This window comes from Trichomycterus rosablanca, chromosome 6, assembly GCF_030014385.1.
Source record: "Trichomycterus rosablanca isolate fTriRos1 chromosome 6, fTriRos1.hap1, whole genome shotgun sequence".
In the NCBI taxonomy this organism is placed as follows: Eukaryota; Metazoa; Chordata; class Actinopteri; order Siluriformes; family Trichomycteridae; genus Trichomycterus; species Trichomycterus rosablanca.
This window is the reverse complement of record NC_085993.1, coordinates 27,699,604-27,720,280: the sequence shown is the minus strand read 5'-3', so window position 1 is coordinate 27,720,280 and position 20,677 is coordinate 27,699,604. Positions and strand designations below refer to the sequence as shown.

Below are 20,677 nucleotides of genomic sequence, written 5' to 3'. Positions count from 1 at the left end.
CCGACAAACACTTTGGCAGCACACACAGCCCGGTGTTTTTGTTACATACATATTTGTCCACTCCTGCTGAAATGAACAAACATCCACTTTTGCACATTTAGCTGCCATATTATACTGAGTTTGCAAGAACTTAAAGCTGACTCACTCCTGACACGTTGATTAGCCTACATACCAAGTGTAAATTGCTTCACCGTAACTTAACTGCTTGCTGTAAGGAAGGATCTAACCAATAAGGTGCAGCCCTGATTTATTTACTCTCACAAATCAGTGTGCCAGGCAAACATGCCTCATGTACTAGCTCTGGCATGCATGTCATAGGTTGCTAACCCCTTCAGTACCACCACCATGTCTGACTGTTTCTATAATGTTGTTATGGTGAAATGCAGTATTTTTATTTATTTATTTATTTTTTTGCAAATACAAGTAAAGCCTTTGTGTTGTGATTTGCGCCTTGCTACTTTCCCATATATACCATTTGCCCAGTGTCTTTTCAACCCTAACTGAGGACTGCAGTACTTCAGATGTTTATCCGGGTTCTTTTGCGACCTCCTGGATGAGTCATGTATGTTTTCTTTATAACAATTTGGTAAATCAGCCACGCCTGGGAAGGTTCTACATTGTTCTCTATATGTGGATAATGGCTCTCACAATGGTTAGGTGGAGTCTCATAGCCTTAGCAGTGGCTTTGTAACATTTTCCAGACAGGTAGATTTCTATGATTTTGTGTCTTTGTTTCACATACATATTGTATCAAATTTAGAATTTCTAGGCTGCACAGGCTGCAAATTTCTAAGTTTGCCTAAGTAGCTATGGCAACTGGTGTAGTCTGCACCCAATGTGGGTTTAAATGTAGGGTCTTGCCCGAAAAACTGCTGTCACACCACCTCTGGGTAGCTCACTCTTCCAGGGTAGTTCCTTTATGACAACAGAAAAGTGGCACAACACTGGTTGAGTTCCCGGAAAAAGATCATTCCCAGAGTTCCCAGAAAAATGTGCTGGCCTCATATGCCAGTAGAAAACCAGACTAGGAAGACTCCAGTTCCAGAAAAATCAGGTTGCCAACAGAGTAGCTTGCAAATCTAGGAGCAGGAAACTCTGATAAATATAAACACTTCAAGGTGTGAACACTTCTTGGAGCAAATTATTGCTCAATAAGGGTAACATGTTTTGCGATTAATGGTCCAATAATTTCCAATGGTGTTCAACTGCTTGAGATCAGGGCTCTGTGCAGGACTTTGGAGTTTCTCCAAACCCAGCCAATTGGTCAAACCATGTTGTTATGCATCTCACTTTGTGCACAGGGGCACAGTCATACTGGAACAGAAAAAAAAAAAGTTGTTCCCAAACTTTTGCTACAAAGTAAGAAGCAAACAGTTAATTGAGACTGAAATACCTATAGCCCAATATTAACAAGGGTGTCCACATACTTTTGGCAATGTAACGTATGCCATTTAAATGCCTAACAACACTAAAGGTAACTTAATAGCGGTATCAACATTTCTCTTTCAAAAGCATCTGCCAGTCTTTGCAACCCAAAATCTAGGAGCGCTGCCAATCACTAAGCCACAGCAAGATGCAGAGCGAAGTGTTATCCAATTACTCTGTTGTGCAATAGCTGGTTTAAAATGTCTTATTACCCATAATGTATGATTTAAACCTGTAGTTGGTGTAAAGATTACTATTCCAAAGGGAGGACTACATATCCCAGAGTTTACAGTGCTTATTACCGCAAATGTGCCAAGGATGACTCAAAGGCTGTTTAACAAAACCTGGAACTCAAAATGGCTTTGACTCTTTGAAGATTGGATAACCAATCTTCCTTTACCCATGTCGGGGTCCGGCACTTAACGGGACCGTGTGGAAAAGCATTCCTTCCCATGTAGGAGTTCAATTTAAAAGGCAGGGTTTGTTTCACGGAGGGGATAACTTTGATAAACCTAAAAAAGTCCCTGGACCTTAGAGGTATTTTCCTCTTACAAGGATTCCAACAGGTAAAACACCAAGTGTTCTGTAGCAGTAAAAGTTTTATTAATGCCGTTGAAGGCTCTATTGCCCAATACTACCATTGATGGGTAACTGTTGCAACTGGACCGGTTGCCTGGCAGAACTGCCCTATTACTTTATGACTGGGCAACCATGTGGAACAGGTCTGGCTTCTCCTTGCCTAAATTCTGGATTTGGCACTTATCCTAGGGTTTACGTGGCTTCAATAGCACAACCCCAGAACGAGTGGTGCACTTGTTTGGTTTCACTCTGGGGGCCACTTTTCAGAGAACTTGCCTAAAAGAGAAACTAAGAGCACATTTTTGGCATAAACGTTTCAAGAAATAGCCCTGTTGATGGTCATCCCCCAATGTACCTCTGTGCTGTCTTTAGCAAATCCAGGGCCCAAGCTCCCTCACCCCACTTCCCATATAATTGGTTTTTTTTCTGTCTGCCCCAAATGACCATGGACTGGAAAATCCAGGAGGCTTTAGCGATTATAAATATAGTGTGATGCCCTTCAGAGTCATTAATGTCCCAGTCATCTTTCGGCATATCATTTGTCTATCTTGATGACATCTGTATCTTAGTAAGAAGCTCCTGGAAGTGCTCCTGGAAAACCACCTGTATATCAAGCTACAGAAGTCCCAATTTCACCCCGCTCTGTATTTGTTGTATCCTGGGGCAGCCTGCAGATGGCTCCATTCAAAAACAAGGCTATTAGTGAGTGGCCTCAAACCACCTTGGTTTGGCTGGTCCAATGTTTTCTTGGCTTCACCAATTTTGTTGGGTGGTTTATCTGCCGTTTCAGCACCACCATGGACACGTAACCAGTCACTAAAATTTGAGTAGGTTTCAGTGGTTGGTAGAGTCCCAGGGGGCTGTTTACAAGCTAAATAAATGCTTCAGAACAACAGTAGTGCTTAAACTGCACAACTCCAAAGTCCCTTTCATTGTCAAGACAGACATCTTGGTGCAGTCCTTTCCCAATAAGCAGAGCCTAAAAATAAACCCCATTGCACATATATTTCTTTCCACCTGTCCCAGTGACATTAAGAACAAGAAGCTGCTAGCAGTCATTCTCATTCTTGAGGAGTGGAGGCACTAATTAGAGGTAGCCAATTTTAATTCTGACTGACAACTAGAACTTCAGGATGCCAAGTGTCTTGATCCTTGCCAGGCTAGGTGGGCATTGTTCTTCGGCTGATTTAATTGCCTTCTTTCTTATTGCCCCAGCATGAAGAATGCTAGGTAGGACTCCATCTCAAAACAGTGGGAGCTTCTAATCTCATATCCCCCAGGTTGCCCATTATTCCGGTATCCCAAATACTTTCTGGGCTCAAAGAGTCTCAGTGAAAGGAGACTGATCCCAGCAATAGCCCAATGGGGACCTGATTGGACAGTAAGTGGATTTAAAAACTTTATTTAAAAACTCCAGCAGCGCTGCTGTGTCTGATCCACTCATACCAGCACAACACACAATAACACACCACCACCATGTCATTGTCACTGCAGTGCTGAGAATGATCCACCACCCAAATAATACCTACTCTGTGGTGGTTCAGACCATTTGAAGAACAGGGTGAAAGCAGGTTAAAAAAAGCATGCAGAGAGTTAGATGGACTACAGTCAGTAATTGTAGAACTACAAGGTGCTTCTATATGGTAAGTGGAGCTGATAAAATGGACAGTGAGTGTAGAAAAAGGAGGTGGTTTTAATGTTATGGCTGATCAGTGTATGCGCCCACAACAAGGACCCGAGAACACTACTACATCCCCATGGACCCTCCTTTCCCTAGTTTTTATTAAAGGATTGCCACCATTCCAAGACAGTCGGCTATCCACGCCATGGTTAAGTGGTTTATGTAGACTTACAAGTTCATCAAGACAAATAAACTCCCCTTACTCACAGGGACAGTAGACGACATTGTAGAAAAGATGGTCTATGACACCAGTTTACAAGCCAGCTGTGGAAAGCCTTTTGCCAACTTTTAGGGGCCTCTGTCAGCCTTTTATCTGGATTCCACCCTTAATTCAATTGGCAGCCAGATAAGCTAAACCATGACCAAGATGAAATGCTCCAATGCCTTAAACAATTCCATCTCCTGGTCCAAACATCTGCTCTGGGCAAAGTATGCATGTAATACCCCGTGCCACTCCTCCATTGGTATGCCACTTTTTGAGTGCCAGTTCAGGTACCCTCTGCTCATGTTTCCACAGCAGACATCAGCTTTCACCCAGCAAGACTCTTGGAAAAAAGCTTACAAAGTCCTCTCTGTGACCGCCTCTAGAACTGCCCCTTTGACCATTTTTTTGTTTTAGGCAAAGTTTGGTCATCTGCCAAAGACCTTCCTCTTTTCCTAAAGTTTAAAAAGTCAGGTCCCAGGTAGGTGGGACTTTTTAAGATGCTTAGAAGTGATCATCAGAACTCCAACAGACTGCAGCTCCCCAAGTCTATGCAGATTAACCCTACCTTGCATGTCCTGCACTTCAAGCTGATACTTTGTGCAGCCTACATAGTCAAACACCTGCTTAATATGTGCAGGGTGAAAGGTGTCAACTAATATATAAAAGACTGAGAAGAATACAGTCAAGAAGAATGATCTTGGGTCCCAGCAGACAAATCCTTGACCCAGATCTGATCCAGATTCCTAAGGGAGGTGGGGCTCTATAACAGATTGATCACCTTTGACTACTTTCTCCTGGGACAGAAAGTGCAGATCGGCCCATTATAGTCCCAAACGAACAACACATTACAGTGGTCAGAGTCATTTCTGCTACATGTGCCACAGCTGACTTCAGAGCTATATAATGAAGCCCACGTCTCTCATGTTCTCCTGTTTAGAATCTGATGCCACATAAAAACACTGTAAGGAAAGCATGAATATGCCCTGGATAGGATGCCAATCTGTGGCAGGAGACCACTAACTTTATAATAATACCTATGGTTTTGGTATGGAAAGTCCAAAATAAATAAATAAAATAAAAGACTGACCCAAAGAAAATAATAATAATAATAATTACATTTTATGGTCACAGTGTAGCTGACAGCGTAGAAAGCACCAGTATAGTCTTTATATGATATTTACCATCAGTGTTGTCCTCACATCTCCTATTGAAGTTTTCATAGGAGTCCCAGCGGATGAGGGGATCCTGGGTATTGTAATCCACAGAAACACTAGGACCATTCTCCAGATGATCCAGTCCTGAGAGAGAGAACATAAATGTGGTAATTATGTTCTACTAATGTTGCATGATATTGCACAAATCAAACAAAGTAAAATGGAATATTTTTGTAAATGTAAGCAGTGCAAAATAACCTCTGATTATGCTTATTTTTTACAGTGAGATTTTTTACAGATCATATTTTAAAAGTATTGACTTAACAATTAAGTCACAAACATGCCATAAATGTATCTCTAATATTCTCAAAAAAATAAATAAAATAAAAATAAAGTAAATAAATACATTTTGCAACTTAATAACACTAGATCCATCCACAGAGAGCATCCAGCACATACAGTGAATTACCCTAAGTCTACTGGGTTTGTTTACATCATATTTTTAAGACAAACTCTTAGCAATGACTAAAACAAAAGTGTAAAAATGATGCTTACCTCTCATCTTTTCTGGTCCAAAAGAGAAAATAAATTCCACTTTTCCATCCTCAGGATATCTGTCATCTGTTCAAACAATTTTTGATGATCAGTTCAGAACTTTTGCTCTGCAGACTTATAGAAGACAAATTGTGATATTTTTAAAGCAAAAAGATGTTTTGAACCTTTGAATGTCTCATCCAGGTCATTCTTGTTGAAAACCACCCCTAAGTCATGTACCGCACATGTGTGGAACTGAACTCTGAAGATCACATCTCTGCTGGGGTTGCGATAGCGCTTGTGGTAACACTTTAACTGCAGAATCAAGAATGAAGAAAATTACACTGGCACTAATAAAAAGAAAGTTTCTGACTAATTTACATGACGGTAAGTTTCTGTGCTAATTAACCAATCCACAGAGCATGAGGGATCACTGAATTGTTTTATAAGTATAAAAAGTTATTTAAATATATCATTATTATTATCAAAATATTTTCAAGCTATATCAGGGCGACACGGTGGCTAAGTGGGGTCGCCTCACAGCAAGAAGGTCCGGGTCCTTTGTGTGTGGCATTTGCATGTTCTACCTGTGTCCGTGTGGGTTTCCTCCGGGTGCTCCGGTTTCCTCCCACAGTCCAAAGACATGCAAGTGAGGTGAATTAGAGACACTAAATTGTCCAAGACTGAGTTTGATATAACCTTGTGAACTGATGAACCTTGTGTAATGAGTAACTACTGTTCCTGTCATGAATGTAACCAAAGTGTAAAACATGACGTTAAAATCCTGATAAGCAAACAAACAAACAAGCTATTGCAAGTTCAAAACCCTCAATCAGAAACAGTCAATTGTCTACGCAATGAAATGCAATGGCTACATTTGTAATTAATCATTTGTAGTCAGTCAATAGTTTGTATATTAAGTCTCATTAAGCACCCTAGCATCAGTCTATAAACCAGATCAATTGTCCTAATGGTAGGAGACATGAGTTTACAAGTTAAAGCTGAACAAATTAAAACTTTAAAGAACTTATACAAACAAAAACCTGATGTGATCAGGCCTTTTAAACTGTGCTTTTACTAACACCAATGAATATAATATATTTTTTAAAGAATGTTGAGCCATGCCTAGAGTACAGTTCCAGAGACGTATGCATTTAACTAAGATACTTTATTCCTTTGTGACTGCCCAGCATTTAACTAACATACTTGTTTTCATTAATTTGTCACCTATCTATAAGTAAAAAGACTTTTGTTAAGACTAAAAAAATTTTCACTGGTGGGTGAAAATAAAGACTCATTAGAGAGGGAACAAGCTTGGTTTAAATTATATAGGTCAATCTATTCCTTTAGGAGGAAGCGCTCATGAAGAGCTTGTTTTGGTAGTATTCTAAGCAGCTATGTTTTAAATTCACTCTAGTTGAATTTAAATATGATGTAAAGCCAAATGTTTATTCACCAGATGCAAATCAAGTAAAGAAAATATACATATACAACAAGTAAAATTGCCTTTGTTTACTATTACTGGGCCCTGAACAATGGTAAAAATGAGTTTAAAATGAAAATTCTAATAATTCGTGTTCATGTCCACATTTAATTTTTTTTTTTACCAGTATATCTCCTTTTAGCAGCAGGCCTGGTTCGATAGTGATGCAGATGCTTGTATGACTGTCCCCTTGTACATTACTGTTAAGAAAGAGAACAGAAATTAGATTTCTGAACACACGAGTTAAGAACCACTAAAAATGAGTAAAAGCTTAGTACTCTAACTCACCTAGTACTCTATGAAAAAGTGCATAAATGATTATCATTCATTAAATTCACATAAGGAATGTGGTTATGAAAATGTAACCTCATATAATCCCACTGGTTCTGTAAAAGCTATTAATTTGGAAAGTGAAAAGACTTTTGGGTGACAAAAGGGATAATAATAATTAGAGATGCATGACTTGTACTCGTACTCGCAAACGAGGCTCCGATACTAAACATCCGATACCGTGTGCCTAGTGCACGTTGCTGCGTTATGCCTAGTTCACACTACACGATTTTTGCCCTGATTTTCGCTCGGCGACTGGTCGGCGCTAGATTTGCCGGCTCGGGAGCAACTCGGCGTTCACTCGGCGATCAAAACTTGGCTCTCGATCGCTAAGTGTGAACTATCCAACAACTCGATCCGACTGGCTCGCCGACCGCTCGCCGACCGGATCGAGTTTTCTAGCACGTCAGATATCTGATCTGAGATGTGCGACTGGGAATGAGTGACATGTCGAACAGCCAACAAGAACGCAGGATATGGTGCGAGGGGAAACGCAGGAGAGGAGTGTAAACAGGTGGGACAGGGGCTTAATATAGTTTATATCAGAATACACTGGCACACACACGTTTTACAGTATTTCTGACATGATCGTTCTCTACAAAACATAACAACAAAACACCAACATTGCAAAAATATTTATTAACCTCCAACTCACTACAGAACAATCCATGCTATTCGTGTTGCCAAATCCACTCAGATTCATTTATTTTTCCTCCTTGATTTCATCACATCAGCGCACAAACACTTTGATCACTCGCTACTTGTTGACGTGCATTTTTGGACGTGGTATCATTAAACTTCTCGTCACTTGTCACGTGTGTTTTTGTTTAAAAAAAAACGGTATTCTAAATAGGTATTGGCAGAGCGGTAGAGAGAACAGAGTGGCGACACTCCCATAGGGAACCATTGTAAAGAGGGCAGGACATTTTTTCTGCGCAGCTTCCGCATCGTGGGCTGCTCAAAAGTTCCAAACAACCCATAGAGCCCCATTCATTTCCACTACTTATCAAGCATTTTCAGCTGTTTGTTGCTTTGTTTTAAAAAAAATAATGAATTTGATGTCATTAATATACTTAATACTGTGATTGTTTAGCATTTGCTCAGCACTAAATGTTACATGTTTATCTTAATTAATAGGTATAACCCAATTTAGCTTAGTCAGTTAAGATAAATTAATGACAGTAGTCTTTTCACTTAAAATGAGTTGATTAATCAAGAGTCTTCTTACAGAAATGATAATAAAACATTAGAGCCATAACAAATCATGCTACTTTTACTTTCATACTTAAGTACATTTGAAGGTAAATACTTTAGCACTTTTACTCAAGTGGAGGTAAAGAGTATTTTTACTTTTACTACTACTTTACTGGAGTAATATTTTACCTTACTACATGGTTTGTGTACCTTGTCCACCACTTACATTAGACAAAATGAACTTGTGCATATTCATAATGAATTCATTCATGTATTACATGTAGGAATCAATGATTAATCACTCATGAAATAAGACATGACTTAATGCTATTTCATGTACCTGCACTATAATGTTAATGGTACGGTAGTGTGTTTATGAATCTGTTCATTCAGTGCAGGTAAACCTTATGAATCCAGCCACATGGCTTAGTGTTTAGCCAAAATTATTATTATTATGAATCCTCAGGAAAGTGAAGGGAGATTAGTTTATGTAAAAAACAAAACATAAAAAAACTTTAATCTCTGTACTGTATATTGTCTCTACTACTTAATGATATCGTAATGTATGCTAATATAATGTACTGTGTGTTAACAAGAACGACCTATTAACAAGTCATTATAAACATCAATCTTCCACTTTATATACCAAATTGACATTAAAGCAGATGCAGTAAATGTAAACGCAGTTGAAAATACCCAGAAATTGTACGAATGTTTATTATTTAGCGTTTAATATTTCATTCACTGCTGCCTGTCCCATATGAGAACATGACAGCGCCGGGTTTGTTTGGAACTATCGGAGGGGTACATGAACCACGTGACCGCGTAGCGGCGAGATCAAGGAGTGTCGCAACTCTATCTACGGCTCTGGGTATTGGTATCGGTAAGTACAAAAATACATGTACTTGTACTCGTACTCGGTTGGGAAAAAATGGTATTGATGCATCCCTAATAATAATAATGTAATTGTAAGAGGAAAGGGAGACAAATAAAGAGGCAAGTTGGTAACAGAGAACAGGGAATCCCATCAGCCATTTAAAAAGGATAAAAATACTGGCCCTGTCATTGCAGCTGCCAAAGTCGCAAACAAACAGGTATAGATTACCATCAGATCAACCCCAATATCACCCTTGCAATTAAGTAATTGTGGTTTTTGCTAAGCCCTTGGATATATTTAACAAGGCCAGTCACTTATGGGTGGTAGCTGGGCGAGTCGCGCCTTGTAAGTAAAGCACAAGGTAAAGTCCTGCGCCTGCAAGAATACAGTATAACAATACTGTGGTTGAAAAGCCACTAAGGGGACAGTCTCAAATAAATAACGGAAACAGCCTGCAATGGACAAGGGGACTATTTAACAGAGAAGAATGCACACAACTGCAAAATTGGAAATGAAACCCAAGTTTGATCATTTTTTATATATTGTTTTACCACAGCATTATCCTGATCTGGTGGGTATGATTCATTGGGTGAATGGCAGAAAACACCCCAGATAGTCCATCACAAGGCACACACACACACACATTCACACACTCCACACACACATACACAGCGATTTGTAGTAGCTCTAATTGGTCTGACTGCATGGCTTTGGACTTGTGGAAGAAAAACAGGCTTGAAATAGTTCCCAGAAACTGAAATAATGCTGACATCCCACGTCATTGTAAAAACCTGACCAGACTGACTTTAGACAAAAGCAAGTGTGCAAACAAAGGATCTGGCAAGAATTAAGGAAAAAAACTGAGATATATATATATATATATATATATATATATATATATATATATATATATATATATATATATATATATATATATATATATACAGGGGTTGGACAAAATAACTGAAACACCTGTCATTTTAGTGTGGGAGGTTTCATGGCTAAATTGGACCAGTCTGGTGGCCAATCTTCATTAATTGCACATTGCACCAGTAAGAGCAGAGTGTGAAGGTTCAATTAGCAGGGTAAGAGCACAGTTTTGCTCAAAATATTGCAATGCACACAACATTATGGGTGACATACCAGAGTTCAAAAGAGGACAAATTGTTGGTGCACGTCTTGCTGGCGCATCTGTGACCAAGACAGCAAGTCTTTGTGATGTATCAAGAGCCACGGTATCCAGGGTAATGTCAGCATACCACCAAGAAGGACAAACCACATCCAACAGGATTAACTGTGGACTCAAGAGGAAGCTGTCTGAAAGGGATGTTCGGGTGCTAACCCGGATTGTATCCAAAAAACATAAAACCACGGCTGCCCAAATCACGGCAGAATTAAATGTGCACCTCAACTCTCCTGTTTCCACCAGAACTGTCCGTCGGGAGCTCCACAGGGTCGATATACACGGCCGGGCTGCTATAGCCAAACCTTTGGTCACTCGTGCCAATGCCAAATGTCGGTTTCAATGGTGCAAGGAGCGCAAATCTTGGGCTGTGGACAATGTGAAACATGTATTGTTCTCTGATGAGTCCACCTTTACTGTTTTCCCCACATCCGGGAGAGTTACGGTGTGGAGAAGCCCCAAAGAAGCGTACCACCCAGACTGTTGCATGACCAGAGTGAAGCATGGGGGTGGATCAGTGATGGTTTGGGCTGCCATATCATGGCATTCCCTTGGCCCAATACTTGTGCTAGATGGGCGCGTCACTGCCAAGGACTACCGAACCATTCTGGAGGACCATGTGCATCCAATGGCGGTGCCGTGTATCAGGATGACAATGCACCAATACACACAGCAAGACTGGTGAAAGATTGGTTTGATGAACATGAAAGTGAAGTTGAACATCTCCCATGGCCTGCACAGTCACCAGATCTAAATATTATTGAGCCACTTTGGGGTGTTTTGGAGAAGCGAGTCAGGAAACGTTTTCCTCCACCAGCATCACGTAGTGACCTGGCCACTATCCTGCAAGAAGAATGGCTTAAAATCCCTCTGACCACTGTGCAGGACTTGTATATGTCATTTCCAAGACGAATTGACGCTGTATTGGCCGCAAAAGGAGGCCCTACACCATACTAATAAATTATTGTGGTCTAAAACCAGGTGTTTCAGTTATTTTGTCCAACCCCTGTATATATATAGTTGAATTTCCACCTGGAGCAAATTAACACTCATGAGGAACAGGTGACTGTTATTCAAGAGGAATTGACAAATCACACATTACTGTGCCAATGTGTCCCATCTGTCATGCAAAATAGGAAATGCAGAGGAATGTTGCTCAGCAGCTGATCCATGTTAGGAGTTGTATCCTTCTGCATTTCATTGAGGGGCCCAAAATGCTTTGACACTGGGTGAGTTCCTAGAAAGAAATAAGTGTGCTGGCATCACACACCAGCAGAAAACCAGTCCAGAGCATTCCCAGTATCATGACTTCAGAGCAGGTTTGCCAAAAGAGGAGCTGGTAATTCTGAGAGGGAGAAACTGAGATATTGAAGGATTCCCACCTGAAGTGAATTAATGCTAACAAGGAGCATGTAACTGCCAAATAAAAGAAAGAGACACATCAGCTGCACCTCTATGCCCCATCTTCTAGACAAAATAGCAGGACACGACTCCCAACTTCGCTCACTGCCAAAGTCATTCAGCAACACATTCACTATACATGGGTAGAATAACCACTGCTCCAAGTTTCATATTTGAATGTAATATTTTCACTTATGGTTTTTTAAAGTTTGACATGCTTAGAAATGGCCTGAAATTCCTTTCAGATTTATACACCGTGTAGGGCAATAATAAGTCACCAAGTTCACATTTCTACTATTAGATGCCATGCCAGTTGATTTATTTTCTTTTATATAACCATACACGTAAGTGCCTGAAATTGGAGATGGTACTGGACCTTTGACTGGAACCAATATCTGTGGTCAAATTACATTTGGTTTAAAAAAGAGGAACTTAAATAATCTTAAAAGCATAATAAAATATGGTGGAACATCTCTAATGTTATGAGGTTGAATTTCCTGTAAAATAATTCTCATAAAAACACATGACATTATGTACCTAAAGTAAAACTAGGTTGTGGTTGGATGTTCTACCGCAAATTTTAAGATGCTTTTATATATATATAGTATATACAGTATATACAGTGGGGGAAATAAGTATTTGATCCCCTGCTGATTTTGTAAGTTTACCCCCTTACAAAGACTTGAACAGTCTATAATTTTTATGGAAGGTTTATTTTAACAGAGAGAGACAGAATATCAACAAAAAATCCAGAAAAAAGACATTACATAAAAGTTATAAATTAATTTGTATTTAATTAAGGGAAATAAGTATTTGATCCCCTACCAACCAGCAAGAATTCTGACCCCCACAGACCGGTTATGTGCACAAAAGGCACACAAATTAGTCCTGTCGCTGTATAAAAGACTCCTGTCACAGAATCAGTTTCTTCCATTCAAATCTCTCGACCACCATGGGCAAGACCAAAGAGCTATCAAAGGACGTCAGGGACAAGATTGTAGACCTGCACAAGGCTGGAATGGGCTACAAGACCATCAGCAAGAAGCTTGGTGAGAAAGAGACCACTGTTGGTGCGATAATTCAAAAATGGAAGAAATACAAGATCACAGTCAATCACCCTCACTCTGGAGCTCCATGCAAGATCTCACCTGGTGGGGTAAGAATGATTCTGAGAAAGGTGAGGTCAGTCCAGAATTACACGGGAGGAGCTTGTCAATTATCTCAAGGGAGCTGGGAGCAGATAAATGCTGGATATGACCCCAAGAACACCATCCCCACCGGGCATTTCTTTGCCTCCAAACACGGCGAGTGGAGTTGATGCCAAAGAGCTCAATTTTGGTCTCATCTGACCATATCACATTCTCCCAAGCTTTCTCTGAATCATTCAGGTGTTCATTGGCAAACTTCAGACGGGCCTGTACATGAGCCTTCTTGAGCAAAGGGACTTTGCGGGCACTGCAGGATCTCAATCCATTACGGCGAAGTGTGTTACTAATGGTTTTCTTGGTGACTGTGCTCCCAGCTCCCTTGAGATCATTGACAAGCTCCTCCCGTGTAATTCTGGACTGACCTCACCTTTCTCAGAATCATTCTTACCCCACCAGGTGAGATCTTGCATGGAGCTCTAGAGTGAGGGTGATTGACTGTGATCTTGTATTTCTTCCATTTTCGAATTATCGCACCAACAGTGGTCTCTTTCTTACCAAGCTTCTTGCTGATGGTCTTGTAGCCCATTCCAGCCTTGCGCAGGTCTACAATCTTGTCCCTGACGTCCTTTGATAGCTCTTTGGTCTTGCCCATGGTGGTTGAGAGATTTGAACGGAAGAAACTGATTCTGTGACAGGAGTCTTTTATACAGGGACAGGACTAATTTGTGTGCCTCATGGGCACATAACCGGTCTGTGGGGGTCAGAATTCTTGCTGGTTGGTAGGGGATCAAATACTTATTTCCCTTAATTAAATACAAATTAATTTATAACTTTAATTTAATGTTTTTTTTCTGGATTTTTTGTTGATATTCTGTCTCTCTCTGTTAAAATAAATATATATATATATTTACAGTGTATCACAAAAGTGAGTACACCCCTCACATTTCTGCAAATATTTTATTATATCTTTTCATGGGACAACACTATAGAAATAAAACTTGGATATAACTTAGCGTAGTCAGTGTACAACTTGTATAGCAGTGTAGATTTACTGTCTTCTGAAAATAACTCAACACACAGCCATTAATGTCTAAATGGCTGGCAACATAAGTGAGTACACCCCACAGTGAACATGTCCAAATTGTGCCCAAAGTGTCAATATTTTGTGTGACCACCATTATTATCCAGCACTGCCTTAACCCTCCTGGGCATGAAATTCACCAGAGCTGCACAGGTTGCTACTGGAATCCTCTTCCACTCCTCCATGATGACATCACGGAGCTGGTGGATGTTAGACACCTTGAACTCCTCCACCTTCCACTTGAGGATGCGCCACAGGTGCTCAATTGGGTTTAGTCCATCACCTTTACCTTCAGCTTCCTCAGCAAGGCAGTTGTCATCTTGGAGGTTGTGTTTGGGGTCGTTATCCTGTTGGAAAACTGCCATGAGGCCCAGTTTTCGAAGGGAGGGGATCATGCTCTGTTTCAGAATGTCACAGTACATGTTGGAATTCATGTTTCCCTCAATGAACTGCAGCTCCCCAGTGCCAGCAACACTCATGCAGCCCAAGACCATGATGCTACCACCACCATGCTTGACTGTCGGCAAGATACAGTTGTCTTGGTACTTCTCACCAGGGCGCCGCCACACATGCTGGACACCATCTGAGCCAAACAAGTTTATCTTGGTCTCGTCAGACCACAGGGCATTCCAGTAATCCATGTTCTTGGACTGCTTGTCTTCAGCAAACTGTTTGCGGGCTTTCTTGTGCGTCAGCTTCCTTCTGGGATGACGACCATGCAGACCGAGTTGATGCAGTGTGCGGCGTATGGTCTGAGCACTGACAGGCTGATCTCCCACGTCTTCAACCTCTGCAGCAATGCTGGCAGCACTCATGTGTCTATTTTTTTAAGCCAACCTCTGGATATGACGCCGAACACGTGGACTCAACTTCTTTGGTCGACCCTGGCAAAGCCTGTTCCGAGTGGAACCTGTCCTGGAAAACCGCTGTATGACCTTGGCCACCATGCTGTAGCTCAGTTTCAGGGTGTTAGCAATCTTCTTATAGCCCAGGCCATCTTTGTGGAGAGCAACAATTCTATTTCTCACATCCTCATAGAGTTCTTTGCCATGAGGTGCCATATTGAATATCCAGTGGCCAGTATGAGAGAATTGTACCCAAAACACCAAATTTAACAGCCCTGCTCCCCATTTACACCTGGGACCTTGACACATGACACCAGGGAGGGACAACGACACATTTGGGCACAATTTGGACATGTTCACTGTGGGGTGTACTCACTTATGTTGCCAGCTATGTAGACATTAATGGCTGTGTGTTGAGTTATTTTCAGAAGACAGTAAATCTACACTGCTATACAAGCTGTACACTGACTACTCTAAGTTATATCCAAGTTTCATGTCTATAGTGTTGTCCCATAAAAAGATATAATGAAATATTTGCAGAAATGTGAGGGGTGTACTCACTTTTGTGATACACTGTATATATATGCGTGTATAAGTCTGTGTGTGTATGTGTGTGTGTTTGTGTCCATATCCATGCCATGTATATAATGTAAATAAATCTTACTATATTCCAGACGTATATACCGGCTGCATTCCCTGGTAAATCTTGAGGAATGGTCTGCAACCTATAACAGATTGAAAAAGGTTAATTTTATTTAAACAAATACATCATTTAATATTTTAATTTTATTGTTTGTTTGTTAGTTTGTTGTTGTTCAGATTTTAATGTCATGCTTTACACTGTTTACATTCATGACATGACAGGTAGTTACAGGTTACACATGATTCATTGGTACAAGTTCAATGTTAAACACAGTCACAGGCAATTTTGTATCTTCAGTTTACTTAACTTACATGCCTTTGAACTTTGGAGGCTTTTTACCAGTAATTGTACTGACTGTAATATTTGTAATAACACCTGCATTATTGCACTTAAGCAAGACCACAATGTTCTGTGCACTATTCTATATATCAGTCCCTGGGAAACAGAACTATCCAGGTTTGCAAAATAGATAAATATCTCAACTTACTCTGTCCCCTTGTTTGTGCTTGTGGGTGTTAGTGCTCGCACTGTTCAGAGCCTGATTTTGTTTTCCACCCATTTTAACTGATGTTTAGTCTTGTTTTTACACCCGTTTTCCATTTACATTAATTGCCTTGATTACCTGCACCTGTTCTTATCCCTGCCTTGTCTGCTGTGTATTTAAACCTCTTTGTTTTTGCAGCCGAGTGTGAGGTACCAGTGTTTCACCAGAGCTCTCTACTGAGCGTTTTTGGTATTTACAGAGAAACTTGTGTATAACCATAACCTTTGCTTTTTGACAAGTGAAAACAAAGAAGTGTTGCTGGCTTCCCACTCGGGATGTGCTTAACCTGCTCGTAGACCTATTTTCAGGCTAAAAACTCTCAAAGGGAATTCCTTGGGTTTTCTTTCAATTACCTTAAATACCTGTGTATGACAATAGGCTTTGGTTGTTAACTACACGTTTTTGCCTTGTCCCCACTGTGCTGTTTACAAATTGTCTGACCATTTTGACTATGATCTTGACCATGTTTTTGGATTGTCCATAGCTTTTGCCTATTGTGTTAAATAAAATACCTGCACTTATACCTCATCCTGTATGCCTCCTGTGTTTTCCTAACAAGATACATCCCCTTTTATGAATGCAACAGGATCTGAGCACCTTAAAGAGGCAATGTCCATACAGGGGAGATAAATGAGTGAAGAGCAACAACAAATCACCCAGCTCAACCTGTAAATGAGCCAGCTGACACAAGCAGTAGCAGCACTCTCCACTGCCAACTCGACACCTGCACAAGGTGTCCGCTCCCTTGTGGCCACATTTTTGGGTTGTCCTAACCTGTGATTTTGTCTATGGTGTAAAATAAAATACCTGCATTTTCCTAACAGTAGGAACATGTGTAAAACAATTTGCCCTTTTAGTTACTTTTGATTTAGACAGGCACACCCAGGCTTAAACACTTTCACCGTTTCACGTTACTTAAATAAAACCTTTTTAGCAGTGTGTAGTATGCTAAAAGGTTTTAACAAACATCATGCTGGGCTGCACTAAAAAAAAAAGTGTCCAGCCAACCAAAATTCCTCCAACTGTGCACTGTCAACTTTTCCAGAAAACCTAACTTAAAAAAAATCCCAGAAAAAATCATCTGTCATGATTTCATCATTATCAAGAGACTGGTAAAAATGGAAATCATGGGAGATTTGCAAGACTTTTGATGGTATGTATGTAGGTTAAAATGCATTTATCCTTCTTTCTATCTAAAGGTGTCATTCTTACCTCCTTTAGACTCAAAATTGGGAATGCCGTGCATGATGACATGGTGAAGGAATAAGGGCTTGTTGTTGATTTTAATATGGCCAGAGAGAAGTCCAGCAAAGTATTGCACATATCTGCACACACACAAACACAGGCATGCAGAGAAAGCTAAAAAATAATGGGATTTGCTGCATAATTGTTAAGGATTGTTAAAGTTTTTAAATGTATCTGAGAGGTCTTTTGTCAATAACCGACTAATTAGAAAGCTGGAATAGGCTTAATGTACCTAAAAGAAGGACCTAAATGTCAAATAATTTTGGGGTGAATACAATTTGGTGATGGCAGAATATGTACCAGATAAAAATATATAAATAAAATTCTATTAAATTGGTACAAATAAGTCATTATGAAAAACCAACCTTCAGTTAAATAAAATGAAATACAAAGTTGAAAACTGTTTGACCTGTAAATTTGGATCTGCAACTGGTAAGGACAATTGATCTGCTTTGTTGACCTACAAAAGAGTGATGCTTCATGTTGTTATGCAGTTGATCTAAAACAGTGGAAACGCTAACTATTAAACTGTTTTGTCTGGGATACTTAATTGAGATTGCTTAACCTGATGTATAATTTTTATACATGGTTAACAATCATTTGGGAGCCTGAATTAAATTAACTGGCCTGTGTAAATATTTTATTGTTTAAGTGCCACCTAGAAAAAATGAGCCAGATTACCAACAAGTGTAGATGTCTAGAACTTTAGATTGTGGGATACAACACTGTATTTATAACTTAACAAACCACCAAAAATTATATTTACGAGTTAGTAAAGCTAAAAGTCAAGTCCCAGTTTAGTCGCTAACTGAACTACAACTAATAAGGTTTTTGGGGTAACCATCCATTTAGTCCTGAATATTATATATTGTAAAAGATATTGTAAAAATAATAATGCAGGTGTAAAGAGGCAGTGCTGCATTACTGACCTCCTCTGAGATGGCTGGCCTACTATCATGGCCTTGTCCTCATAAAACCGCTTCATGGCAAATCTGTCCAGAGCCTGATCCACACTGTAAACACAGCAGATAAACACCGCTAGTAAAAAATAAATAAATAAAAACTTTTGCAGCTCCATGAGCTATCAGCAACAACATTTTGATGTCATCAAAAGTGACAGCAAAGTTCTAGTAAACATTAATCTCAACTGTAACAGCAAGGAGACAAACAGATAAGAGCAACAACTTTTTGATGTGGTTTGTCTGGAACCACAAAAGAGTGTCATATGAAAATTTGCGTATGAATATTTATAGTTACATACAGTATTTAAAGTTCGGGCAGTACAGCAGCACATCTGGTAGAGTGGATGCAGCAGAGTTACATGGTTTGACTCTTACTTCCATTAATGGCCCTCAAGGAGATTCTTATAATGTTGATGTACCCACTACCTAGATTCCCTCCAAACTTCAAAAACACACAGACGGTGGACTGGCTATTCTATAATACCCCAGTGAGTGTGTATCTCTACAATGTATTGCACCCTGTTCAGGTTTTTTTTTTTCACATATCACACTTAATGTTTTTCAGTGTCACCAGACCCACTGCAACCCTGACAAAAATGTTTGTTACATAATGCATTATGGATTCTGTTCATAGATATATTGCATACAGTATGTATGATTGCACTTTTTAATAGAGTCCATTTAATGCTTTTGTAGAGACTCTTATTCATAACATTTACATTTATTGCATTTAGTAGATGCTTTTATCCAAAGCAGCTTACAGCTGTTACAGAAGAAAATGAAAGCAATTCAGGTGTAAGGGCCTTGCTTAGGGGCTCAACAGTAGCAATGAAGAGCTGGTGGGAAATAAACCAGCACCCGACCCATTACCAGTTCTGTATCTCAACCGATAAGTTACTGATGAGTTGTATGAGCGTTTAACGTCATTTAAATTTTTAAGACATTCTTTATATGCTTATCTCATGGGTTAGTGTTGCTCAGTGAAAAATGGGTCTTCATTAAGTCTTTTTTTTATTATCCATATATTTATTTGTTGTGTTAAACCTGCTCATTTTAGTTCTGGAGTCCAGGCTTTGTAAACCTGCTTTGTGACAGTATTTGTTGTTAATGTGTTATACAAACTGCTTCATTCTGGTCTGGGTCTAAACACTGGATGGAACAAATTATCTGTGTGGCACAAATTAAAATCAATCAATAAACAAATAATATTGGTGATATGTTTCATTACAATTTTATTAAAATTAAGTTAAAATATAAAATGCCTATTATACTATGTATTTAAAAAAGAACTTCTCAAGGCTTGAAATCTCTGTGGACAGCACAGAACCCAGAACTGGATGTCACAATATGACAGGCTGCTTTGGCCATCTGAGACCGGGCAATGCCAGGACCGGCAATGCAAGCGGCACCCCAACCCCACCAACTAGTCCTGCCCACGCATAATGTGGATTTACAGGTGGGGTTTGCTCTGGATATAGGACATAGCAGGTTAGCCATGTTACAGTCTCTGTATTAAGAATTCATAATTCATTCAATAACTCTACTCTTGTAAGTTAAAAAATAAAAAAGATTCAGGAGAATGTCCCAACTTTTTCATTAATAGGGTTTGTAATATTAGTATTTGATGCTTTTACTCCGAGGACGACATGATGTCTATAATATAACAAAGTTCATTATGTCCATGATTGTTAATAGTTATTTTAAGAAACCAGCACAATAAGCTTTACATTAAGCTAAAATGACATGATGAAAAACTGAGCCATTTTGACCTAAACAGGGTTTATGGGTAAAAGCCTCAGTGAATTGTAACTATTAATGCTATGAAGCGGATGTGGGACAGGAAAGAAACACTATGAGACTGTACAACATTAAGCAGGGTCTTAGTAGTTTTTTGTAAAATAAGCTATTTTTATTAAAGAACAGTGATTTTAGGCAGTTTTTCAGCTACACATCTATTATTCCTACCTGGCGGAAATGTTGCTGTAGTGCATATAGGCAGCCACAACTACCCCAGTTCTACCACGGTTTCCCTGAGAACATACAAAAACATTGGAAGGCATGAAATACCATAGCTGAAATATAATCACAGTGCGAATGAAGTTTAAGTGTAATTTAGTCAGAACAGTGAAATCACTGTGGTTTACTAGTGGTACATTATGAATA

General features: G+C 39.6%; 1 protein-coding gene across 3 annotated transcripts in view; it reads right to left on the bottom strand.

The window, feature by feature from the left end:
• Nucleotides 1-20,677, bottom strand: part of tns1a (tensin 1a) — a 116,443-nt gene that overhangs the window by 55,996 nt on the left and 39,770 nt on the right. For all 3 annotated transcript variants that reach the window (XM_062997635.1, XM_062997636.1, XM_062997634.1), the window contains 8 exons: nucleotides 20,480-20,544; nucleotides 18,482-18,565; nucleotides 17,520-17,632; nucleotides 15,785-15,845; nucleotides 7,186-7,261; nucleotides 5,764-5,893; nucleotides 5,600-5,665; nucleotides 5,072-5,188 (listed from right to left, as the gene is read on the bottom strand). In XM_062997635.1, coding sequence (XP_062853705.1) covers nucleotides 5,072-5,188; nucleotides 5,600-5,665; nucleotides 5,764-5,893; nucleotides 7,186-7,261; nucleotides 15,785-15,845; nucleotides 17,520-17,632; nucleotides 18,482-18,565; nucleotides 20,480-20,544 — 712 coding nt within the window. The remainder of the gene's footprint in view (nucleotides 1-5,071; nucleotides 5,189-5,599; nucleotides 5,666-5,763; nucleotides 5,894-7,185; nucleotides 7,262-15,784; nucleotides 15,846-17,519; nucleotides 17,633-18,481; nucleotides 18,566-20,479; nucleotides 20,545-20,677) is intronic.